Below are 23,108 nucleotides of genomic sequence, written 5' to 3' on the forward strand. Positions count from 1 at the left end.
ACTTAGTGACTGAACAACAGTAATTAAAATGGATAAAAGATTAATCAAATGCTAAAGCTAATTAGGGGCTGTTTTACGTTATCAATTCTCATAAATAGATTAAGAATCAAACACCCACATATATAACAAATTATTTAAACAGATGCGGGGGTATATTTGTTCTCAGGAATTTAAGAGGGCCAGCTGGATTCCAACAACACATTAAGATGCTACCAAGAATGGTATAAGATATTTTAGGAATATTTCTTTTCTTTTTTTCTTCCTTTTCTCCCCCCCCCTTGCATGTTACACCTTTTTTCTGTGCTCTTTTACCTTCCCTTAATTTCCTGTTTTTATTTTTTCTTTGTATTTTATAAAATTAAACAAATAAACATTTTTTAGACTTAAGATGTTTTAGGAAGTACACGGGTATATAAATAAATGTTTGATAGAAAATAAGTTTTTTTTTAAAAAATATCACAGCAGCAACACTTTTAAATGAAATGAGAGAAATAACTGAAAATAATTATTGTCAGTGTACTTAAATTATAAAATGATATGCAACAAGACGCTGGTGGCATCTTAAATTTGGAAGAGCAATGGAGAAAAACAGCTCAAGCAGAGTAACTTGGAGGTTATTCCAGTTATTAGTACCAGTAAGAAAATACACTAAAATACAGTCTAATTAGCAGTAGCTAATAAAGTTGCTAAACTGCTAACAAACTGCTTTAAAAAAAATCAGAGTACCACTGTAAAAGAAAACCACAGAACAATATTGCTCCTGACATGTGGAATGGCGCAACAGACATCAACGTTTTTTCATTGGAAGCATGGGTAGCTTCTAAACCAACACAAACACAGCTACAGCAAAAACCTCGGAATGAACAAAAGGATGTTGAGAAAAGCACTTCCTGGTGTCATGGATCCCCCACCACATTCATTGGTTCTTATTCACTAGTTCTACATTCACCACATCAATTAGTCTAAATCCTAATTATATTAGAAAAATGGGTCCAAATTACTTTATAAAATCTTGAAAGATTTAGAATTTTTTTCTAAATTTGGCTGGAAGAATGGATCCATCCATTCTTTATCTAAACTGAATAATTATTCCAAGAAAAAAATGACTTACGAATTTAAAATCAGAGATATATTTTTTGAAAAGAGAAATAATTTTATTTCCCACCTGTCTACTTAAACTGTCACCACCACAATATGCATAATCATAATGCATGTTTTTCTGCAGCAAACATATTTTCTGGAAGTTTACAACTTCTATATATTATAGAAAAAACAATGTAACATCTGCCATACAGTTATTCTTCTAGAATCAACTATGCCATTTGTCAGTAAAACTTCCAAGTGTATTCTATATTCTAGAATAGAATAGAATTCTTTATTGGCCAAGTGTGCTTGGACACACAAGGAATTTGTCTTTGGTGCATATGCTCTCAGTGTACATAAAAAGACAAGATACATTCATCAAGAATCATAAGGTACAACACTTAAATGATAGTCACAGAGTACAAATAAGCAATCAGAAAAAAAATCAATATCAATATAAATTGTAAGGATACAAGCAACAAAGTTACAGTCATGCAGTAATAAGTGACAGAAGATGGGTGATAGGAACGATGAGAAGATTAATAGTAATAGTAATGCAGCCTTTGTGAATAGTTTGACAGTGGTGAAGGAATTATTTGTTTAGCAGAGTGATGGTGTTCAGGAAAAAACCTGTTCTTGTGTCTAGTTGTCTTGGTGTGCAGTGCTCTATAGCATCAGGATGTCCAGGATGCAAGGGGTCTGTAAATATTTTCATAACCCTCTTCTAATGAGTAGAAAGGGCTGCATTTTCAGAATATTGCACATAAAGTACAAAGATCCTTAACCAATGCTGCCACCTATAGAAACTACACAAGCATTGCACATTTCATAAACAAGGCAACACTAACTAAACCTAGTATTTGACCTTGTTTAGCTTGTAAATATTGTTCATATTAATAAAATACATCCATAAGAAAGCAGAAACTAATATTTGGAAAAAGCAGTATTGTAATATTCCCAAACATCATTATCTAATTTCACTTTTTGAAAATCCCTAAAGAAATGTATTAAGTATAGAAGAGTCACTTCTCTTTGAATATTTTTCCTGGGATGTGACTATGAAAATTTGATCAATTCTACTTCTGTGAGCAATGCATGCATCTTTATTTATAAATTTAATAAATAAATTTCAAGAGCTAACTGAAATATAAACAACATGTAACTAAAAACTAATCACTACTCTGCAATCTCTGGGTCAGGCTCATTCATGGAAGTTTTTTTAAATAACTCCATGTTCATCAGTATCTTCTTCCAAGACTTAGCTTCTTCCAAGATTTCCACAGCATTCAAATACTTATCTATAGGAAAGCTTCAGGACATCATTAAAATATTTTAAAATAAAAACTTATTCAAAAAAGTACTTCCACTTGAAGATTCTAAACACTCTGAAAACAACTTCGGACCACAATTTCCACATCAATATGTGTTAGGTAATATGGCATCTTCTAGCTTGGCTGCAGCACAAGAGGAATTATTTTAAAAAATCCATTCACACATGTGAGACATCAGAATTCTGCAAGACTTTGGAGACAATTACAAACTTCCTGTCATTACAACAGTTCCCATTTTGAGGGAAAAGGTCAAACACATGAAGTGGAGAAGGCAAACGGTATAGTTTATGTGACAGGAATTATTTCATCATAATCTGTAACTCTAACATGATACTTTTCACAGAAACAAGCCCTCTGCATAGAAACAATTGTAGATGAATTTTGAATAAATATGGGCCAAATAGGTCAAATTAAAAAAAAACACATTTGTTCTTGACTGTGCATTTTTAAACCAAATTTGCTAGCCGTATCTTTACTAATAATGCATGCCTTTCTTTTCTGCATGCCTTTTGCTCTATGTCACAGAATTAACAACACACTTGCTTTCAAGTTTCAGTACAGTGAGAAATTAAAAAAGTAAAGGGGGAGAGCAACTCACAATTACACTGAAAGCCACCTTACCTTTGGTTGAATATGCTTCAGCAATCATTCTTAAGCGATAAGGAGGTACAGCAGCAAGCTGCAAGTCGTCAATTCCCACTTTAGCGTATGTATTAAGAGCTTCTTTGTAATCACCTTCCATATAATTTAATTTGGCCATAACTAAATGGGCTTCTTGTAAGAACTCTGGCTAGAAAAAAAGAAGAGGGCAAGCAGCAGGTATCAGACACAAGGCAGTATCATACATGGGACTTTTAAAGTAGGTATTTTAGGCCAAAGAACTTATTCATTAAAAAGAAAAATTCCTAGAACTCCTAATCTACAGGCAAAAATCTAGTGTTAGAAAATTGATCGTACTTAAAAGTCCATCTAGTTCTCATGGCAACCTAGAGTTCTATAAAACAGTTTCTAAAACCCTGATGTACTAATCTAACATTCTTTACTCCTTAAATTGATTTATGTTATATTTATATCTCTTAACACTAAAGATGGTCTAAACTGCACTCTCATTATCAGTTTTATTTCTATAAAAAGCCTATGACCGGGATGGCGAACCTATGCCACGTGTGCCACAGGTGGCACGCGGAGCCATTTGTCAGGGCACATGAAGCCAGCGGACTTCAGCCTTTTATAAAGCCATTTTTCGCCCTCCCCAGGCTCCAGAGGCTTTAGAGGAGCCTGGAGAGGGCAGAAACAGCCTCTTCCCCCCAGAGGCCCTCCGGAGGTTTCAGGAGTTCCCTGAAGCCTCCAGAGAGCAAAAAAACTGGCCCTATGGGCAAACCAGAAGTTTGGGAATGGACTTCCGGTTTGCTCATAGGGTCGGTTTAAGTCATCCGGAGCCTTCAGGGAAGCCTCCTGAAGGTCCTTGAAGGCTCCAGAGCATTAAAAACGGCCCTACGGGCAAATTGGAAGAAGATCCCGAAGGCTCCGTAGGACTAAAAATGACCCTACGAGCAAATCGGAAGAAGGTTCCGAAGGCTCCGGAGAACTAAAAACAGCCCTACAAGCAAACCAGAAGTCACTTCCAGTTTGCTCATAGGGTCATTTTTAGTCCTACGGAGCCTTCCGGGAAGCCTCATGAAGGTCCCTGAAGGCTCCGGAGGGCCTCCGGGTGGGAGGAGACTGTTTTCGCCCTCCCCAGGCTCCTATAAAGCTTCTGGAGCCTGGGGAGGGTGACAAAAGCATGCAAAAAATGGGGGGAGCGCCTGTCATGCACGCATGCACATTGGGGGGTCGCGCATCGCATTATGGATGTGGCACGCCTGCACCCCCACTTATGGCACGCAAGCCAAAAAAGGTTCACCATCGCTGGCCTATGAAAAAGAAAAGTGACCAGTATAATTTAAGATCGTAATTTCTAAAACATTTTTAAAGTAGCACTTAAATATTAAGCATACAACTAACATATAACTTTATAGTTTTAAAAATAGATGCCTTATAACTAAAAAGAAGAGAAGTAACATATTTGAAACATAAAAATTGCATTTTGCTTTTGTATTTTGAAATAAGAATATATGTAAAAAACTGGATAAATCTGAATCTTTCAACAAAGTTGCAATCAAATATCCGTTAATGTAGGGAATTAAATTAGCATTATTTTTCTTGGACTTAAAATGTACATTAGCAAGACTAGTATTGCAGTTTAATAAAGACAAACACCAAGTAATGGGGGCATGAAGGTAATGATTTTTTTACTTATTAAACCATTCATATACTGCTCAGCCACCTAACCATGGATAGTGTATAAAGAAAATAAATACCATACCACACCATAATCTTATCATGTGATGCAGTGCTTAGACAGTAGTATTTATTATAGGCAAAAGCTGTCCACAACCTGGAATTCAACCCTGATGGGGCTCAAGGTTGACTCAGCTTTCCATCCTTTCGAAATCGGTAAAATTAGGGCCCAGATTGTTGGGGGAAATATGCTGACATTGTAAACCACCCAGAGAGTGCTGTAAAGAACTATGGGGCAGTATATAAGTCTAAATGCTATCAAAAAGATTTTTTTAAGTGAAATTAATTAAGTCCCATCTTAAACTGAAACTGAGCTTCAGATTAATTTATTTCAGTTCCAAATAATATCTAAAGAAACTCAAACATCATTATGAATTCATTGCTGGTACTTAATTTACGTATCTTTGGAAATGACAGCCTTTAAAAAATGAAACTATTTCGTTCTCATAGCTTTATCCTTGATTTTATTTCTTGAGCTTTTGTCCCTCACCTGTCATAGCAATATGTTTTAGGCTGTTATCTCCAATGACAATTTATCCTGCTAAGTAGAATCAAATTATATGGGCTCCCAGAAGATGGAGATATATACTTAACGTGTTATAAAACTGGAAGAATAAAAACTGGGATACACAAAATAGATCTGTATTGCAATTATATAAATGATTTATCTAAATATTTTAAAAGCAGCATTATTTATTCTTATATTGCTGAAACATCAAACTCTCAACAATTACTATGGAAGCACAAATACCTTTAAATTTCCACGATCAAGTGCTGCGGTGAGATGCTTCCTGACTTCAACTAATTTTGGTCGGGGACCACAGGGACTTGCCCCTTGTTTTAGAGGGTTCGCTTTCAAAAAAAGTTCTAGCTTGGATTCTCCGAGGAGGAGTTCTGCCATATCATCTATAGGGAGAGACAAAATTATTATATAGTTAAATAGCTGTTATGTTCTATTAATACTAAGCATTGCTATGAGATAACGCAAAACCATTAATCATAAAAATGTACTAAGATGAATAACTTTTAAGCAGCTTCACAGCACATCTTCTGGAGTGGACACTCATCTTTAACATGAAATAAATGTCACTTTATAATAGAGCATAAAAGTGTGTGTGTGTGTGTGTGTTACACTTATGGTCTAAGAACATTTATGTTCGGATGTTCACATGTGGTACTAACTGTATAACATGGTTTTACAAGCAGTCTTCACTTAATAATGTTAAGTGGGACTGGAAACTCCTTTACTAACTGATGAGGTTAAGTGAAACATCACATGACTACACTGCTTAGCAACAGCAGTTCCAACAATGCAATTGCTGACTCCCATGTGATCATTAGGTGAGGACACCATCCCCTCTTGGATCCAAGCCATTCTTGGACAAAGACAAGGTACTGCCTCTAATTTAATTCCCTCCACTCACCTATCTCCCTTCCATGGTCAAGGTTCCAAGTAATACATCCCATTCAATAAGAACTCCGAAGCAGGCAAATTCCTCAAAGAACCTCAGTCTCCACCTTTTGAACACCTATACCACATCCTTGATTCCCAGGAGAAAGGATTTTATTTAGGCTACAACACCCCAGCTATCTCTACAGCCCATTCTCTGGCCCCTTCGCTCCTGATTGTGTCAGCCCTGAAGCTGTGAGAAGAGAAACCTCCCAAAAGAAAACTACCAAAACAAAATGGCCATAGTTCAGCCAACTTTAGGGTTCAAACCCATCTCTGCGCTTTTGACTACCCCCCCTGAAGCCAGCTGTCCCTACCACAAAGTCTTATGCCATGCTAGCTGCTCTACAGATCACTACTACACTCTCCGGGCAGGGCCTTCTTCAGCACTGTTGCGGCCAGAGCCTTCTCTCACACCAGCCAGGGTCTCTAAGCCATGTGCTAGTTAGGGCCTTCTTTCAAGGAAGAATAACCCAACTGGTACATGGAAAAAAGGCCCTGGACCACCAGCACAAAAGAAGGATCCTTGTAGCAGGACCTTCTTTCTCAAAGAAGGCCCCGGCTGGCACACAGAGGACCTGTCCAGTGTGCAACCTGAGAGCCTGGCCGGTGTGAGAGAAGGACCTTGCTGCACCAGTATGAAAGAAGGCAGAGTGAAAGAAGACTCCATCCGGTATTGTAGGGGTATATGGTGTGGCAGCCAGGACCAGGTGGCAGCAACAACTGGCAGCAGCAGGTAGGTAGGCAGCCAGCCAAAAGGTGGTCATAAACGTAAGTGGATCCTACATTGTTCACATAACCATGGGGCTGCTGTGATAGCTTAACAGTTGAGGACTGGGAGTCCCTTCATTCAGCACTGCTGTAATTTTGAACTGTCAGTGAACAATGATGTTAAGCAAGTACTACTTGTACTTAGCGAGTACTACCTATATTTAGCCATTCTAGTTTATGGCCTAGCATTGTGACTTAGTCAATAAACATAGTTATAACATTCCTAGCACTAGGATGCCAGCACTGCTTTTTGTCTTTGTATTTCTATTTGCCCCATTACCAGAATACTTTTTCATCATAATATATCAAAATTAGGTATTAGCAGTTTCCATAATATACACAGATTAACATATTATCTTTTTAATATATGCATAAATACCACACACATATTTTGATTCCTAAATCTGATAGTAGTAACAATAACAGAATTGGAAGGGATATTGGAGGTCTTCTAGTCCAACCCCGATCTTTCTCATTTTTATTGTGCCCATTACTGTAGTTTGCAATCTTATAGTAAAATCTTTTAATCTCTCTGTTCTTCATATATATTGAGTATAAATGTGTATGGATGAATGAAATAATTAATAGTATTAGCAGCCTTAGTAAAGTAAGCATAACTTAATAAGCAGTAAATAGGGGGGAGATGTTGCTTTCATGATAAAAATGCTTCCTACATTATTTAATGTGAAAATGCTTGGTACATCTATTACACAGCACACAAACAAATGAAGCTATCTATAATACTGTTTTGATGCCTTGAGCCACAATTGTCTACTTATTTGCCTAATGAAAAGTGCAACAGAAGATTTATGCTTTTGCTTGCTTGCCAAGAATCTGAGACAGCCATATTCAAGAACCTCTTGTCTGATGTATGGGTAAACAAGACCTTAAATCCACCTCTTGTTACCAATTTGCATCATAACCTTGAGACGGTCTTCTGTACAATTGGTTAAGTAACATGTATGGTTGCTCATGTTACTCAAATGAAAGTGCAAGTAGTATTCAATGAATTTCTCGGCCCTATCTTTCTCATTCTTTGACACATTATACACATTTGACACAGGGAATATTAATATTTTGAATAATCATTTTGTTGAAGCTGGAATTAAGATAATTTCACTCAGCAACTGGGACATTTGGATTGAAGAGTGATTTGGAGAGCTAGCATTGAAGGTGAGGACAGATCTAACAATAAATCATTCTGATATGTAGGGACTCTTGAAACACAAACTAAGTGCTACAATGCAACTGACTGTAACATTAATCCAACAGCTGCTTCTCTTTTACAAAACTTCAGAAAAGAACTATACAGTTAATGGAGGCAGGAGCAAATGACACTTGATCCTTTTCCAGTATGCCTATTTTTCTCTCTTAAATAGTCCCTACATTTGTAGACCATTGCTTTTATTTATTATAAGTACAATACAGTAGCAGAGTTGGAAGGAACCTTGGAGGTTTTCTAGTCCAACCCCCTGACTAGGCAGGAAACCCTATACCATTTCAGACAAATGGCTATCCAACATCTTCTTCAAGACTTCCAGTGTTGGGGCATTCACAACTTCTGGAGGCAAGCTGTTCCATTGATTAATTGTTCTAACTGTCAGGAAATTTCTCTTCAGTTCTAAGTTGCTTCTCTCCTTCATTAGTTTCCACCCATTGCTTCTTGTTCTACTCTCAGGTGCCTTGGATAATAATTTGACTCCCTCTTCTTTGTGGCGACCCATGAGATATTGGAACACTGCTATCATGTCTCCTCTAGTCTTTCTTTTCATTAAACTAGACATATCCAGTTCCTGCAATAGTTCTTCATGTTTTAGTCTCCAGTCCCCTAATCATCTTTGTTGCTGTTCTCTGCCCTCTTTCTAGAGTGTCCACATCTTTTCTACAACTTGGCGACCAAAACTGAATGCAGTATTCCAAGTATGGCCTTTCCAAGGCATTATAAAGTGGTATTAACACTTCACGTCATCTTGATTCTATCCCTCTGTTTATGTAGCCTAGAACTGCGTTGGCTTTTTTGGCAGCTGCTGCACACTGCTGGCTCATATTTAAATGGTTGTCCACTAGGACTCCAAGATCCCTCTCACAGTTATTACTATTGAGCAACGTACCACCTATACTGTACCTGTGCATTTTGTTTTTCTTGCCTAAATGTAGAACCTTATTCTTTTCACCATTGAATTTCATTTTGTTAGATAGTGCCCAATGTTCAAGTTTGTCAAGATCCTTCTGTACCTTAATACTGTCTTCTGGAGTGTTGGCTATTCCTGCCAGCTTGGTGTCATCTACAAATTCAATGACTTCCCCATTTATTCCCTCATCCAAATCATTGATGAAGATGTTGAAGAGTACTGGACCTAAAACAGAGCCTTGGGGTACTCCACTGCATACTTCCCTCCATGTAGACGCAGTTCCATTGAGGACTACACATGGAGTGAGATTGGTCACCCAGTTACGAATGCATCTGGTGGTGATGCTGTCTAACCCACATTCTTCTACTTTATCTAGTAAGTAGGTTATGGTCTACCTTATCAAATGCCTTATTGAAGTCCAAGTCAACTATATCGACGGCATTCCTCTGGTCCACTAATGTTGTCACTTTGTCAAAGAATGCAATAAGATTAGTCTGGCATGATCTGTTTTTGACTAACCCATGTTGGCTTTTGGCTACTACTTTGTTTACTTCTAGGTGTTTACTAATTCGTTGCTTGATTATCTTTTCCAGAATCTTTCCTGGTATTGAGGTCAGGCTGATAGGTCTATGGTTTCCTGGATCTATTTTTTTCCTTTTTTGAAGATGGGAACCACATCAGCTCTTTTCCAGTCCTCTGGCAGTTTCCCAGTGCTCCAGGATTTCTGAAATATATAGTTCAGTGCTTCTGAGATCTCATCTGTCAGTTCCTTCAGAACCCTGAGGTGCAATCCATCCGGTACTGGTGATTTGAACTTGTCTAGGGTAGACAGGGGCTCACTTACCATTTTTTATCTATTTCAATTTGTGTTCCTAATCTGATTTTTGTGGTGCTGTTTTTGATAGGTTGGACTGTTTTATCCCTTTGCGTAAAGACAGATGCAAAACATGAGTTAAATAGTTCTGCTTTCTCCCTGTTGCTTGTCACCTTCTTGCCACTTTCTCCCAGCAATGGACCAATTGTTTCCTTAACTTTTTTCATGTTTTTAACATGTTGGAGGAAGCTTTTTGTTATTTTTTACTTTTGTGGCAAGCCTTTCTTCATTGTGAGTCTTAGCTTTCCTTACTTCATCTTTACAGACTCGGGCTATTTGCTGATATTCTGCCTTAGTTATGTCCCCCCCCCCCCTTTCCACTTTTTATACTTTTTTGTCTTTCAATTTGTCAGAGAGTTCTTTATGCTGGTTTCTTTTGGGAGCTGTTATTTTTCTTCTTCATTGGTATTGTACTAGACTGAATTTTGGTAATCTCATTTTTCAAAATTCCCCAAGCTTCTTGAGTTGTTTTCCCCTTGAGGATTCTCATCCATGGAATTCTTCCCAAGCTCTCTCTAACTGAATTTTATTGAAATTAGCTCTCTTAAAGTCCAAGACTCTAGTTTGACTTTGTTCTACTACTTGTGTTTGCATAATGTTGAATTCCAATATTGCATGGTCACTTGCCCCCAGAGTTCCTATGGCTTCAACAACTTCTATCATTTCCTCTCTGTTAGTGAGAATTAAGTCCAATATGGCTGATCCCCTTATTCCCTTCTCTACTTTTTGGGAAACAAAGTTATCTGCTAGGTTCATTAGGAACCTGTTGGATCTTCCACTTGGTGCAGAGTTTGTTTTCCAGTTGATGTCAGGGTAGTTAAAATATCCCATTACTATTGTGGTGCGCTTCCTACATACCTTAGTTAGCTGACTAGCAAAAAGTTCATCTACTTCCTCTGCTTGGTTGGGTGGCCTGTAGTATAGACTTATGGCAATGTCATTCCCCCCGCCCCAAACCCTTAATATTGACCCAAATGCATTCAAGATAGTTTTCATCATTGTTGTGCTATATTTCTGTAGAGATGTAGTTATTTCTTATATATAGTGCAACTCCACCTCCTCTTTTATTTGGTGTATTTCTTTTAAATAATTTAAATCCTTCTAGCTGTATGTTCCATTTGTGTGTTTCATCCCACCAAGGTTCTGTAATTGCAACAATATCATATCTGCCCTCATTTACTTGAATTTCTAATTCACCCTGTTTATTCGTCATACTCTGTGCACTGGTGTATAGACATTTGAGTCCATTTTGATTGATCCTGTAACCTGTATTATAAAACAATAGAAGATTCTCTATGCAACTCACAAACACACAGTACAGTATGATAAATAATTAATTTAAAATGTCATGTGTTTTATTCATAAAATACATTCAAAGATAATTCACTTGTTATCTTGAATTCCAGGAGGGACTAAAGTGACTTGGAGGAGTTTCAAATGAAAATAGGCTACCAAAAGAAGAGTTAGTATCCCTGCTTGCTCCCTTCTAAACTGTGCATTGCAATCCTCCAAAAGCACTCTGCTAAAGAGAAATATCTCTTAAGCTATCATTACATGAGGTTGCATTATAAATGTTTAATTTAAGCTTTACTTGAAGAGCAATTTCATTTTGTGGCAAAAAAATGATTTATTTTTATAACAGCTTTAACATTTTTTGTAAAAAGTGCTCATATCAAACATAAGCAGCTATTCACAGGTGAATCGCACAATGGTTGCTAAAAATCAATTTACTTTACACTTCAATCTATGTCACAGAAATGCTAAAATACTTCTAAAAAGAGAGTGGAGTTCTATAATATATCATTAGCAATGATGGTTATTTCCCCTTCTTTTCAAACCCTGGACTATTTTGGATTTGTTCAAAGCTGAGATTTGACAGGAGGTATTTTCATTAATATTATCTTTGAAAGCATTCTTGTTTTCAACCAATTAGAAAGGCAGATTAAAACATGTTCATGTTGTGACTCTTCCACAAAGTGCATTCAAAGTGAACGTAATTTTTTCTGCCTTGACTTTGAAATGATTGATCTATGATGCCACATGATCAGATATTTTGACCATGTAGCACAGTGGTTCTCAACCTTCCCAATGCCGCGACCCTTTAATACTGTTCCACATCTTGTGGTGACCCCCAATCATAAAACTGGTGTCTCGGTTCCTAAGACCATCGAAAATATGGCGACCCCTGTGAAAGGGTCGTTCGACCCCCAAAGGGATCCCAACCCACAGGTTGAGAACCACTGATGTAGCAACAAGATCTTTCTTCCCAATCTCTGATAGACTGGAATACTGACACCGTTTAAAAAAGGTCTGAATATAGTGAAAAAATTAGAGTTATTAATGGCATTAAAATTAAGTAATTTTGACAATGTTTTTCTATTAATATTAATATTCAATATATGATATTGAATATCAATAATTTTTTTTGAACAATTGCAGTTCAAAACTAATCTATTTTTTAAGTCACAAATACCATTATTGAAAATACACCAAATAAGGCTTTTATAGAACACAGCTCAAGACTTGTAAGAGTTACTAATATTTCACTATTTATTTGTTTAAAAAGATTTTTCAGTCCATCACTCATAATCATACCCACACCACTTTGGAAAAAAGTTATTCCTACGTAAAAGAACTATTCCTACTGAATAGTTCTTTCACAAGCCTTTCTAAATCTATTGTTTGCAGCACAGGAAGCCAGTAAGTTAAGGAGGCTTCTAATAGTAACATCACCCCTTGTAAATTTCAAGAGCCTGCCAACATTCAAATTTTATCAGTTCCTAAAAAGTTCCAGTGGCAGTTTAGTGACACACTTCCTGTTTACACTTCTATAGATCTAACAATAAGGTCATATATGCAACATTTGATATTCAGGCACTGCATATTCCAAATATAAATAACAGATACTTCTACTTAAATATGTCTACTTTTATGCTGTAACACAAGTTTGTTTATAAAAAGAAAACAAAATAAGTGACAAGCAAAATACATACAATGACATATATGTAAATATAAAAAATACTGAAGGAAGGAAGGAAGTGCAATTCTGTCCTAGAAAGAGTAATTGTTACAACTAGAAAGGAGTAATTTGCATCAGTGTGGTACCGCAGATATATGATTAAATGAATTATCTAGATAAAATTTAAGTATGGGAAACAGACTTATAATAGTCCTCGTTTGCTATGGGGCGTTTTTGCAAAAATTGGAAATAAAGGCATTTTGGGTGCTTGGCAGTTGGCTGCAATTGACAGCAAAAACGCTGTCAACTACAGCCAACTGCCAAGCACCCAAAATGCAGCTGTATGACTGTGGAGGAGGACAACCATCAGAACTTCAAAACTGGATCATAAATATATTTGGGGGAGGAGGCTGGGCTGTTGTAACTTTGACCAGCTGCTAGGTTGAGGACTATCTGTAAGAACAAATCCATGACTTTAACATGCTAATAAATAAATTGCTTGATTAGGGTTTCCAATGGTGCATTATTACTATAAAAACTGACGGTCAACCTCATATCTTTTCCCAGCATTATAGATTTCTCCAGAGGTAGTTATATCTTATAACTTATAACTTAAGCCTCTTGATTTGTGCCTCCAAAGAGAATTCCAAGTTGATTTTAAAAAAATCTATTAAAAGAAATTTTACAAAGTTTTTAAAAATTAACAGAAACTTAGAAGAAAAAATAGAAAAGTGAAGAAAAAGCAAAAATAAAAGAAAGCTATCTAAAGAAGTGGCTTTCAATCTTCTTTGAAGTGGTTACAAACAGAGCAATTACCATCTTCAACCTTTTATATTGCATATCATAACTAAATCCTGAAATCAGCAGTTAATCTTTACCCATTTTCAGCAAAAAGTCTATAAAGGCTCCAGACCTTTATAAAATTCTAGCTTCCTTCTTAAATTTAGACATTTTTGCAAAATCAATCATCTTCACAATCCATTTCTCCATTCTGTTGTTTGCCTTTGTGCATATAATGACCACACTAGTTACCATATATAAAACCAACTGTAAGCCTTTTGTACTTGAGTGTTTATGTCCTAATAACAAAGTTTTGGTTTTACCGTGGGCTAATTTTTCAAACTCTCTGCATCACATATTTGTATCCAGTATCTTTTCATTTTTTTGTAAGTCCACTATGACTGATAAAATATCCCTTCACGTTTTTCACCTTTTTAACAATGATTAGAAGTATCTTTATATATTTTAAACCATTTCTCTGGTGTCACATTTTTTTTTAAAAAAAATTAAATTGTAACACATGAGCTTGATTAGTTTAATGATCTTTTTATTTGTTTTTATGGCTATCCGTGGTATTCTCATGAATATTCCCCGACAGTAGAATTCAAAAGCATCATTTTTCAAGTGTGCTTCTTCAAAATCCAAGTTTTGTTTTAATAGTTTCACATGAAAAAACAATGTCTGTACAATTCTGATCTTTTGTCACATCTATCTTTTATAAGGCCTTCACTGCTACTCTACTAAGTGCTAAATAACAGCACATTTCTTGATTTCTGGGTTTCTTTATTTCTACTATAGATAAGACCTTGACTTATAACCAGTCCCTCATTGACAGTTCAAAGTTACAATGGGGTCTGAAAAAACTATTAGAACCCAGATTTGAAATTCCAACATCTACCCCTCCCACAGTCACATGACCGCATTTTGGGCACTCAGCAACCAGCCCACATTTACAAACATTTACAATGGCCATGATTTACAATGGTTTTGCCAGAAACCAACATTTACTTTTGGTTTCTGGCAAAAACTGCCCTATAGCAAACAATGAGTTTGCTTAATGAAACTGGCATTTGTTTAACAACTTTGGCATTCACTTTACAAACTCGGTGTTCACTTAATGATTGCCATAAGAATAGTCGTAAAAATGTGATGACCCTCTTTTCTATAATCATTGAAGCACATCTAACTTCTTTCTGGTATTCTTTGGCTTTCTCAATTATGCAGCAGGCATCCATAATAATGTATTCAGGCTTTTCTAAAGTCAGCTTCAAATGATCTCCATTTCCATGTAGGGCTCTAATCTGTTGGATTATCCTAAGTGTTCTTTTTCTAGAGTGTGAAAGGCTATTATATGAGTCTCTTAAGTCTCTTTTCTTTGGTATTGGTAAGTAGATTGACCTCTCCCGATCTGTTGGCTATTGTATTTTTTTCCAGATTTGCTGGCATAGCTTGATTTGAACCTTTACTGGTTTTTCTTCTCTTCCATAATTTCATAAATTCCTATAGCCTTCTGACTTGGTAATGATCTAATTTCATCTTCTAATGACAGAGATTTTTGTAAGTAGGGAATATCTTCTCAGGTAATTTGGATTTTGACATCTATACTGTACTGACAACAATAATCTTTGTTTGACCTTCTTTGCATTATTATTTATTCACTGGCACCCTTTAGCTTTCCCACTTCTTTTTCAAGAGCAACTGTATATTTCTCTACAGTTAGTTGTATCTGTATGTTAGAAGGCGTTATGGATAATGATGCTATTTAACTGAAGCATAACCTATTATCTTAATACTTCTACTTACTAAAGAATGAACAGATACCATTAAAGTAAAGATTTATATAATCAGTTCCTCTCTGGGCTACATAAGACCTGATTTACATTAATTTAATATTACACAAATGTTTTCTTAAGACGTCTCCTCCCCTCCTTCATTTAGCAACGAATTCCTTTATCACCATCTGCCATCAAAAGCTGACTTCAGATAATGTACATGCATGTTGATTTGAGAAATAGTTGGCCTAATACTACATTATATAATAATCAAGTAATGCACAGTTTTCCAGAGTGGAAAAGCTGATATGTATAATCAATTCTACTCCTAAAGCTAAGAATAAAACTTAACTCCTAAGAATTAAGAATAAAAATGAACAATTTAATCATCTGGGTGAAATCCGTCCAACTTATCATATAAATCAGTGTTTTTCAACCTTAGCAATTTTTAGATATGTCAAATTACATTAGGGAAAGACATGCATGCCAGTAATAACAAACTAAGGATATTGTACAATGTTAGTTTCATAAATAAAACAAATATACTGTATATACTGTATAAGTCTAGATTTCAAATGCAGATATTTAAAACTGTTTGTCTTTAAGATTCATTCTAGTCTACTACAATCACTGTAGTTTTTAAACATACTACAATCTATTACAGTTCAATGCATCTCCTTTACTTCAAAATAGAAATAAGAAAGCTTAATTAAAAGTAGGGGGGTGGAGATAGCCAAAGGGCAATGGTGGAATACCTCAGAGCGTTCTGCTGGAGAAGAAATGTGAATTTCAGATGATTTCTAACAAGCTAAAATCCTTTAAAGCCCTTAGTTATGAGAATCATGGTTGATGGAAAAGCTTTTGAAAAACCATTACCTGCTCAGTCCTGCTGATAATGGGCAGTTTGATATGACTCACTAAACCAAACGATATTAACATCCAATCTACCATATCACACAATCAGGAACGCTCACAAATTCACATACCTTGTATTGTTGATCTTGTATGACATTCAGTATTTTTCTTTTTTAAAGAGCGAAGTAAATAAAGAAGAGCTTAAGCTGGAGGAGAGAGCAGCATGAATATAGCATGGAATTTGCTAATTATTTGATGACAAATCATGAAAACCTTTATCACTGTTTATTCTTTTTTTCAACATAAAGTTTTTCAATGAAGGAATTCTTGGATAATTCAATTAATGCAAGATAAAAACTAGTGGAATAGTTATAGCCTAAATCTTTCAATATTAATCAATGTACTGTATGTATTTCTTAATAATTGGTTGAATTTGTATAATTGGTGGATATTACATTTGTACTGGTTCTAAAAAATCTCACAGCTTCTGAATAAATTTTCTTTGTGTTTATAATGTCCTGTTTATAGCTAGATTTCATTTTCAGTTGTTCACTACATTTCACATTTTTTAAAATAAAACTTTACACATTTTAACATTTTTAGAAAAGGAGAAAAGGAGAGATAAAGCTCAGGGCACACATTATGGTAAGTGAGATATTATCTAATCAGTATCACTTCTGGAATTTGAAGTATTATCATCCCTATTAGCAATATAAACTTCTTTTGATTCTTTTTTAAACCATTATACCGATTTATAAGGGGACACAGTGGCTCAAAGGGGATGCGATGGCTGAGTGGCTAAGACGCTGAGCTTGTCGATCAGAAAGGTTGGCAGTTTAGCGGTTAAAATCTTGTCCCAGCTTTTGCCAACCTACCAGTTCGAAAGAACGTAAAAATGAAAGTAGAAAAATAGGAACCATCTTCAGTGGGAAGGTAACAACGTTCCATGTGCCTTTGGCGTTTAGTCATGCTGGCCACATAACCAGGGAGACGTCTTCGGACAGTGCTGGCTCTTCAGCTTTGAAACAGTGATGAGCACCACCCCCTAGTCGGGAATGGCTAGCACATATATGTCAGGAAAACCTTTATCTTTACCTTATCGATTTATACCAACATCTGAAAATTATGGGTGGCCTATATTGAAATAAATTTTAGTACATTTCACATATGCTTATTTCTTAATTTGGTGCATTTCTTACCATAGATAAATTTCTTGCACATCTTGACCAACTATTTAAAATGAAACCAAGGTAAAAAGGTAAAAGTTTCCCTGTCAGTCATGTCTGACTCTACGGCATGGCGCTCATCTGTTTCTTGGCCGAGGGAGTCAGCATCGTCCAAAGACAATTTCTATGATCATGTGGCCAGTATGGAACGCTGTTACCTTCCCACATATTAATCTACTTGAATCTGTATGCTTTTGAACTGTTAGGTGGGCAGAAGCTGGGGCAAGTAATGGGAGCTCACCCCATGGAGCTCAGGTCTTGAACCAGGGCTGTCAGCTCTCCAGCTGAAAAGCTCAGCATCTTTAACAGCTGAGCCATTGCACCACTCCAAAATGAAACTACTAACTAGGAGATTCTTCACTTCTTTCTCAACTTTTTCATAAATACAAAGACATAAACGTCTTCATAAAAATGGGAAGTGCTGTGCAAATCCAGCTACTGTGCATTATAATCCATAGTAATGGCAAGTCCATAAAGCCTTCAAAAGAAGAATTTTTACAACTAATGGAAGTTCCTCTTTACAAAACATACATCATTAAAGCAACAGCGCGGTTTGCAAGGATTACAAGATGATTTTTGAAGCTGATATTGGCTGTCTCTGTATGTTTTATGAAATGGTTATGTACAACTCTAAAACTTTTTCACTCTAGAAGTTGATTGCTAGCTGCTTAGTTGGGTGATGTGTTTGCCTGCAAAGGCACACAGCTATACATGAAAACATTTGTATAGACATATTCCCAATGACAACTGCTCACAAACATGCATTCACTTTCAAAAATCATGAGGGAAGTTAACGTTAAAATCTCACTTTCTCAACAGCTATTTTTTTCTATGTCACTATCGGTCTGCATATATTATTATCTCCTCTATTATCTCCTTATCTCACTCACAATTCTCGCACACTTATTTCCTTTAAATTCACCTAGGCTACATTCCTAAAATTAACTGGGAATCAGATTGCTAATTTTGTTATATCTTTAAAAAGGCATGGGTACCCCTGATCTCCAGATGCTATTGAACTATAATTTCCAATATCTACCATACACCCATTTCCTGGCAATTTATTTGATCAATCAAATGGCAAGCTCTACTGTCCTGTGACTTAGTTCAAAGAAACATATACCAAGATATACAGCTTAGCTCAATGTCCACAAAACTTGACAGAAGTACAGTACAAGATGAGCATTCTGCTTTCAATCTCTGTAAGTCCAAAACTGCTTGATAATGAGATGGACAGCATATACTGTATTTTTGGAGTATGACACACCTTTTTTCCTCAAAAAAGAAGCTGAAATTCTGGGTGCCTCTCTACACCGAATACAGCATTTTTTGCCTTCCGAAACCCCACACCCTTCACAAAAATGGCCGTGCATACCCTTATGGAGGCTTTCAGAGAGCTCCTGGGGGCTGGGGAGGGCAGAAATGAGCAAAGAACGGGCTGTGTTTTTGCCCCCCCCCCCCCAGTCTCCAGCAGTACTCTATAAGCCTCCATAAGGCTATGCATGCAGTTTTTGTGGGGAAAAAATGGCCCATTTTTGTGAAAAAGAGCCGGTTTTTGCTCGTTTTTGCCCCCATCCCCACCCCCCCTAGGAGCACTCTGCAAGCCCCTCCAAGGCTATTCATGCCTTTTATTTGAAAAAATGGGCCCCTTTTGGGAGGTTTGCAGAGTACAAAAACTTTTTCCCCCCTTTTGGAAAGCTCTTTAACTGATTGAAGAGAATTACATTGATCAAGTGCTGTGCCAGCAGAAACACCTACCTATCTACTGTATTTCTCTCTCTCTCTCTCTCTCCCTCTACCTACCTACACTCTCTCCCTACCTACTGTATTTCTCTATTTCTCTCTCTCTATATCCCTCTACCTACCTGCACACTCTCTCTCCCTATCTACTGTATTTCTCTCTCTCTCTCTAGTTCTCTCTCTATCCCTTTATCTACCTACCTACCTACTGTATTTCTGTCTCTATTTCTCTCTCTCTCTCCCTCTCCCTACCTACCTACCTACCTACCTACCTACCTACACTCTCTCTCCCTACCTACCTACCTACTGTATTTCTCTATTTCTCTCTCTCTATCCCTTTATCTACCTACCTACCTACTGTATTTCTGTCTCTATATTTCTCTCTCTATCCCTCTACCTACCTACCTACACTCTCTCTCCCTACCTACCTAATGTATTTCTGTCTCTCTCTATTTCTGTCTCTCTCTATCCCTTTATCTACCTACCTACCTACCTACTGTATCTCTCTCTATTTCTCTCTCTATCCCTTTATCTCCCTACCTATCTCCCTACCTACCTGCTTTCTCTCTCCCTACCTACCTACTGTATTTCTCTTTCTTTCTCTCCCTCTCTCTCCCTCTACCTCCCTACCTACACACTCTCTATCTCCCTACCTACTGTATTTCTCTATCTCTCAATTTCGCTATTTCTGTCTCTCTCTCCCTCTACCTACCTACCTATCTACCTACCTACGCTCTTTCTCCCTACCTACCTATTTTTTCTCTCTATTTCTCTCTATATATATCCCTTTATCTACCTACCTACCTACCTACCTGCCTGCCTACCTAACTACTCTCTCTCTCTCTCCCTACCTATCTACTGTATTTCTCTCTCTTTCTCTCCCTCTCTATCCCTCTATCTACCTACCTACTTTTTTTTAATTTGCCTCTTCAAAACCTTGGTGTGTCTTATACTGCGAAAAATACAGTAAATTTAATAAATAAATAATAATAAGTTGTAGTAAACATTCTTCAACAATGTAGTCATTGTTTTCTGTTTAGTTTTTATTTGATGTATGTCATCAACAACTGCAATTATATGAACTGGGAAGCTCTATACATCTTTTAAATAAATGTTAAGCAGGAAGTGAACCTTGTCTTTTTCTTGCTAATAGAACTGCAACATGACAGTGACTAAGACAACTATCCTTACTTTTGACAGCATAATCTGATGTTTTAATTTAAAAATACATACATTTTTATAGCTTGGAATGCAAATTTACCCTCAGCTTACATCACTAACTTGATCAGGAAAAATAGATACTGTATCTATTAAATACATATTTGCAGTATGCTCATAAATCTGTAGTTTCTAAATTACAGAGGAATACTGGAAGGGCTGACAAATTCACATGGTGGATGGCTAATACTTTAATATTAGATATAGTATTAAGGGTGATGGATGGTTAATATGAAGTATAAATGGATAAAAAATAGGCTTCGATTGTTACACAATAATTCAGGGGACACTTTTTTCCTATTATGTTTTGTTACAGCCAGAGTGTTAGCATCAAACATAAAGGCCCACCATAAGTTCTATCTCATATTAAGTCCAACAAGCATGCACTCTTTATCCCAAACCTTGGAGAGTGATTTCCATGTTGATCTCACAAATCAGAGATCGGAATACTCCTGCCAGATATTGATTACAGCTTAACTTAGAAAAGATACATTAAACATTTCGAGGTGTTTTTTTTTTACTTTTGTATAATGTCAGAGTATGCAAGTAATATTACAGTTAGTTAGTGAGGGCAGGAAACATTGGGGAAATTAAAATAAGCCCTTCAAAAAGTGCTCCTTTCACAATGTTTTCATTCTTCAGTGAGAACTAAGACCTAATATGACAAGAATTCATATAATCTGATTAAGTTTTTAAAGTTACAAACACTGAAGCCATTTAAGCAACACATTTTGATGGGGATAAAGCTGCACCAGAAGGGGAAAACTGCACCACCCCCTTCCCCTACGTTGCTATGCAATTCAAATTTCAGTTTATTACAGCTTACCACAGAATTCCTATGCCTTTTATTTTTTAATTTAATGATCAGAATGAGTTTTGGACACATATAAGATACTCAATGTTCAATAGGCACATATAGACTGCTATACAATTCTGTTGGTACGTAAAGTTCTCGTTGTATATATGATGTACAATAATAAAGGCTATATTATAGGTTAATTCCTTTCCAGCCTCCCAGGAAAGGCCTGTTAAAATAGAGGGGAGCTTTAGCTTTACCCTATCGGGTAGCAAAGCTTTAGAATTAAGTGTTTTTGACGGGCAGAAACAGCATCAGCCCTTTGCCCTGGCCGTCTCCCTCCAAGGGGTCCTTAGCCTGTTGCCCTCCAGATGTGATGGACTACAACTCCCAGCGTTCCCTGCCAAGCATGACCGAAAAAGAGCATCAGGTTGCCTGAACATGAGATCCAACGGGGCTGAGCGCCTGTTCCTTTGCACGTGCCCAGAGGGCTCGCTTGTTTAGCTTCGTTGGGCGCGTTGTAAACACACCCGGGCAGGGCTAATTAAACGGCCAGCTCATCACCTCCGCTCAACGGGCACGCTTAAAAGCAGCTGCCTCATCCCGCCCCCGCTGCACCTGCAGCCCTGGCGGACGGCGTTAAGGTTGACGAACCGGATTCCTCTTCACTCCACTCTCCCCACCCCCGCCCGAGTCCCTTCCCACCCAGCGGGCCGCACCGTTAGCTATGAGCTTGGCGGAAAGCTGCTTGACGAGTTCTGGGATCCTTTCCCACTGGCACTCGGACCGGCACCTCTCGATCTCCGTCTCCAGCCGCGAGCCCCCTTTCTTGGTCGCCATGGCGGGAGCAGGCCCAGCGGGCAACCCCGCAAAGCGGGGACCGGCCGAAGGGAGGGGGCGCGGCAGCTGCGGCACCGTGGCAGCGGGCGCCTTTTCGGCGGCGGAACGAGCCGGGCTGCGGCCCCGGAACGGGAATCGGAGGGGCGCCGAACGCGGTTCGCTGCAGCACCACCTACCGGCAGTCAGAAGGATGAGGCGGGGGGGAGGAGTGGGCGGAGCAAGAGAGAAAACACGGCTGCCGGCATTGTTTGGCGGGAAAGGAGAAAGGCTGGCTAACTTTCGGCCGATTCCGCAGTCATTCAGCTCTTCTTTTGCAATTGCGTCCCCCGTATATTCATGGGGCTATATGGATAAACGGGTTCCACAGAGCATTCGCACGACTGAACTGCCAAACTTCAAGGATTCTTCCCAGAGTGGAAAAACAACTGATTCTTATTTTTGCAGGGAGATGTAGTGCATCTATAGGAAGTTATCACCCAGCCCTCTTCCCGAAAATTGAAATATCCTAGGAAATATTGAAAAGGCAGAATATTACATTTCCCTGGATGTGAAAAGGAAGAAACATGTTTTAAAGAGAGAATAGCTTCCTGCCCCCACCCACTTTATCAATGGGCCATTAAGATGGCCAAGCCAGCCCCTTTACATAACAAAGAGTTTTCCCCTTCAGCTGCAGGGCCATGGGATTAAGGCATGATAATATTGGCCCTTTACCCAACTCACCACGTGGCATCTGAGAACTCAACCAAACCTGGATTCAAAACAGTCTAGAGAGTTGCCCCTGCACAGCTCCATGGGAATCTGACAACCACTCAGAATACAGAGGCCAGAGAGGGCATAAAACCAGGGACTCAGCATCTCAGCCCTTCTCTTTTTCGCCACCAACATTGAAGCATGTGATCACCTTTTCTGTTCAGGACTCAAGCCATGTGGATCTGTCCACC

General features: G+C 37.7%; 1 protein-coding gene across 2 annotated transcripts in view; it reads right to left on the bottom strand.

Moving 5' to 3' along the window:
- Positions 1-22,302, bottom strand: part of TTC7B (tetratricopeptide repeat domain 7B) — a 118,980-nt gene extending 96,678 nt beyond the window's left edge. The window contains exons 1-3 of one of the 2 annotated variants that reach the window (XM_032232942.1): positions 22,047-22,302; positions 5,506-5,660; positions 3,036-3,204 (exon numbers count right to left, since the gene is read on the bottom strand). In XM_032232942.1, the coding sequence (XP_032088833.1) occupies positions 3,036-3,204; positions 5,506-5,660; positions 22,047-22,167 (445 nt within the window). In that variant the 5' untranslated portion in view covers positions 22,168-22,302. Of the gene's footprint in view, positions 1-3,035; positions 3,205-5,505; positions 5,661-22,046 lie in introns of those variants that run through there. The other variant, XM_032232951.1, reaches the window with a different exon arrangement.
- Positions 22,303-23,108: the final 806 nt, after the last annotated feature.

The sequence above is a fragment of the Thamnophis elegans genome, chromosome 1 (assembly GCF_009769535.1).
Source record: "Thamnophis elegans isolate rThaEle1 chromosome 1, rThaEle1.pri, whole genome shotgun sequence".
In the NCBI taxonomy this organism is placed as follows: domain Eukaryota; kingdom Metazoa; phylum Chordata; class Lepidosauria; order Squamata; family Colubridae; genus Thamnophis; species Thamnophis elegans.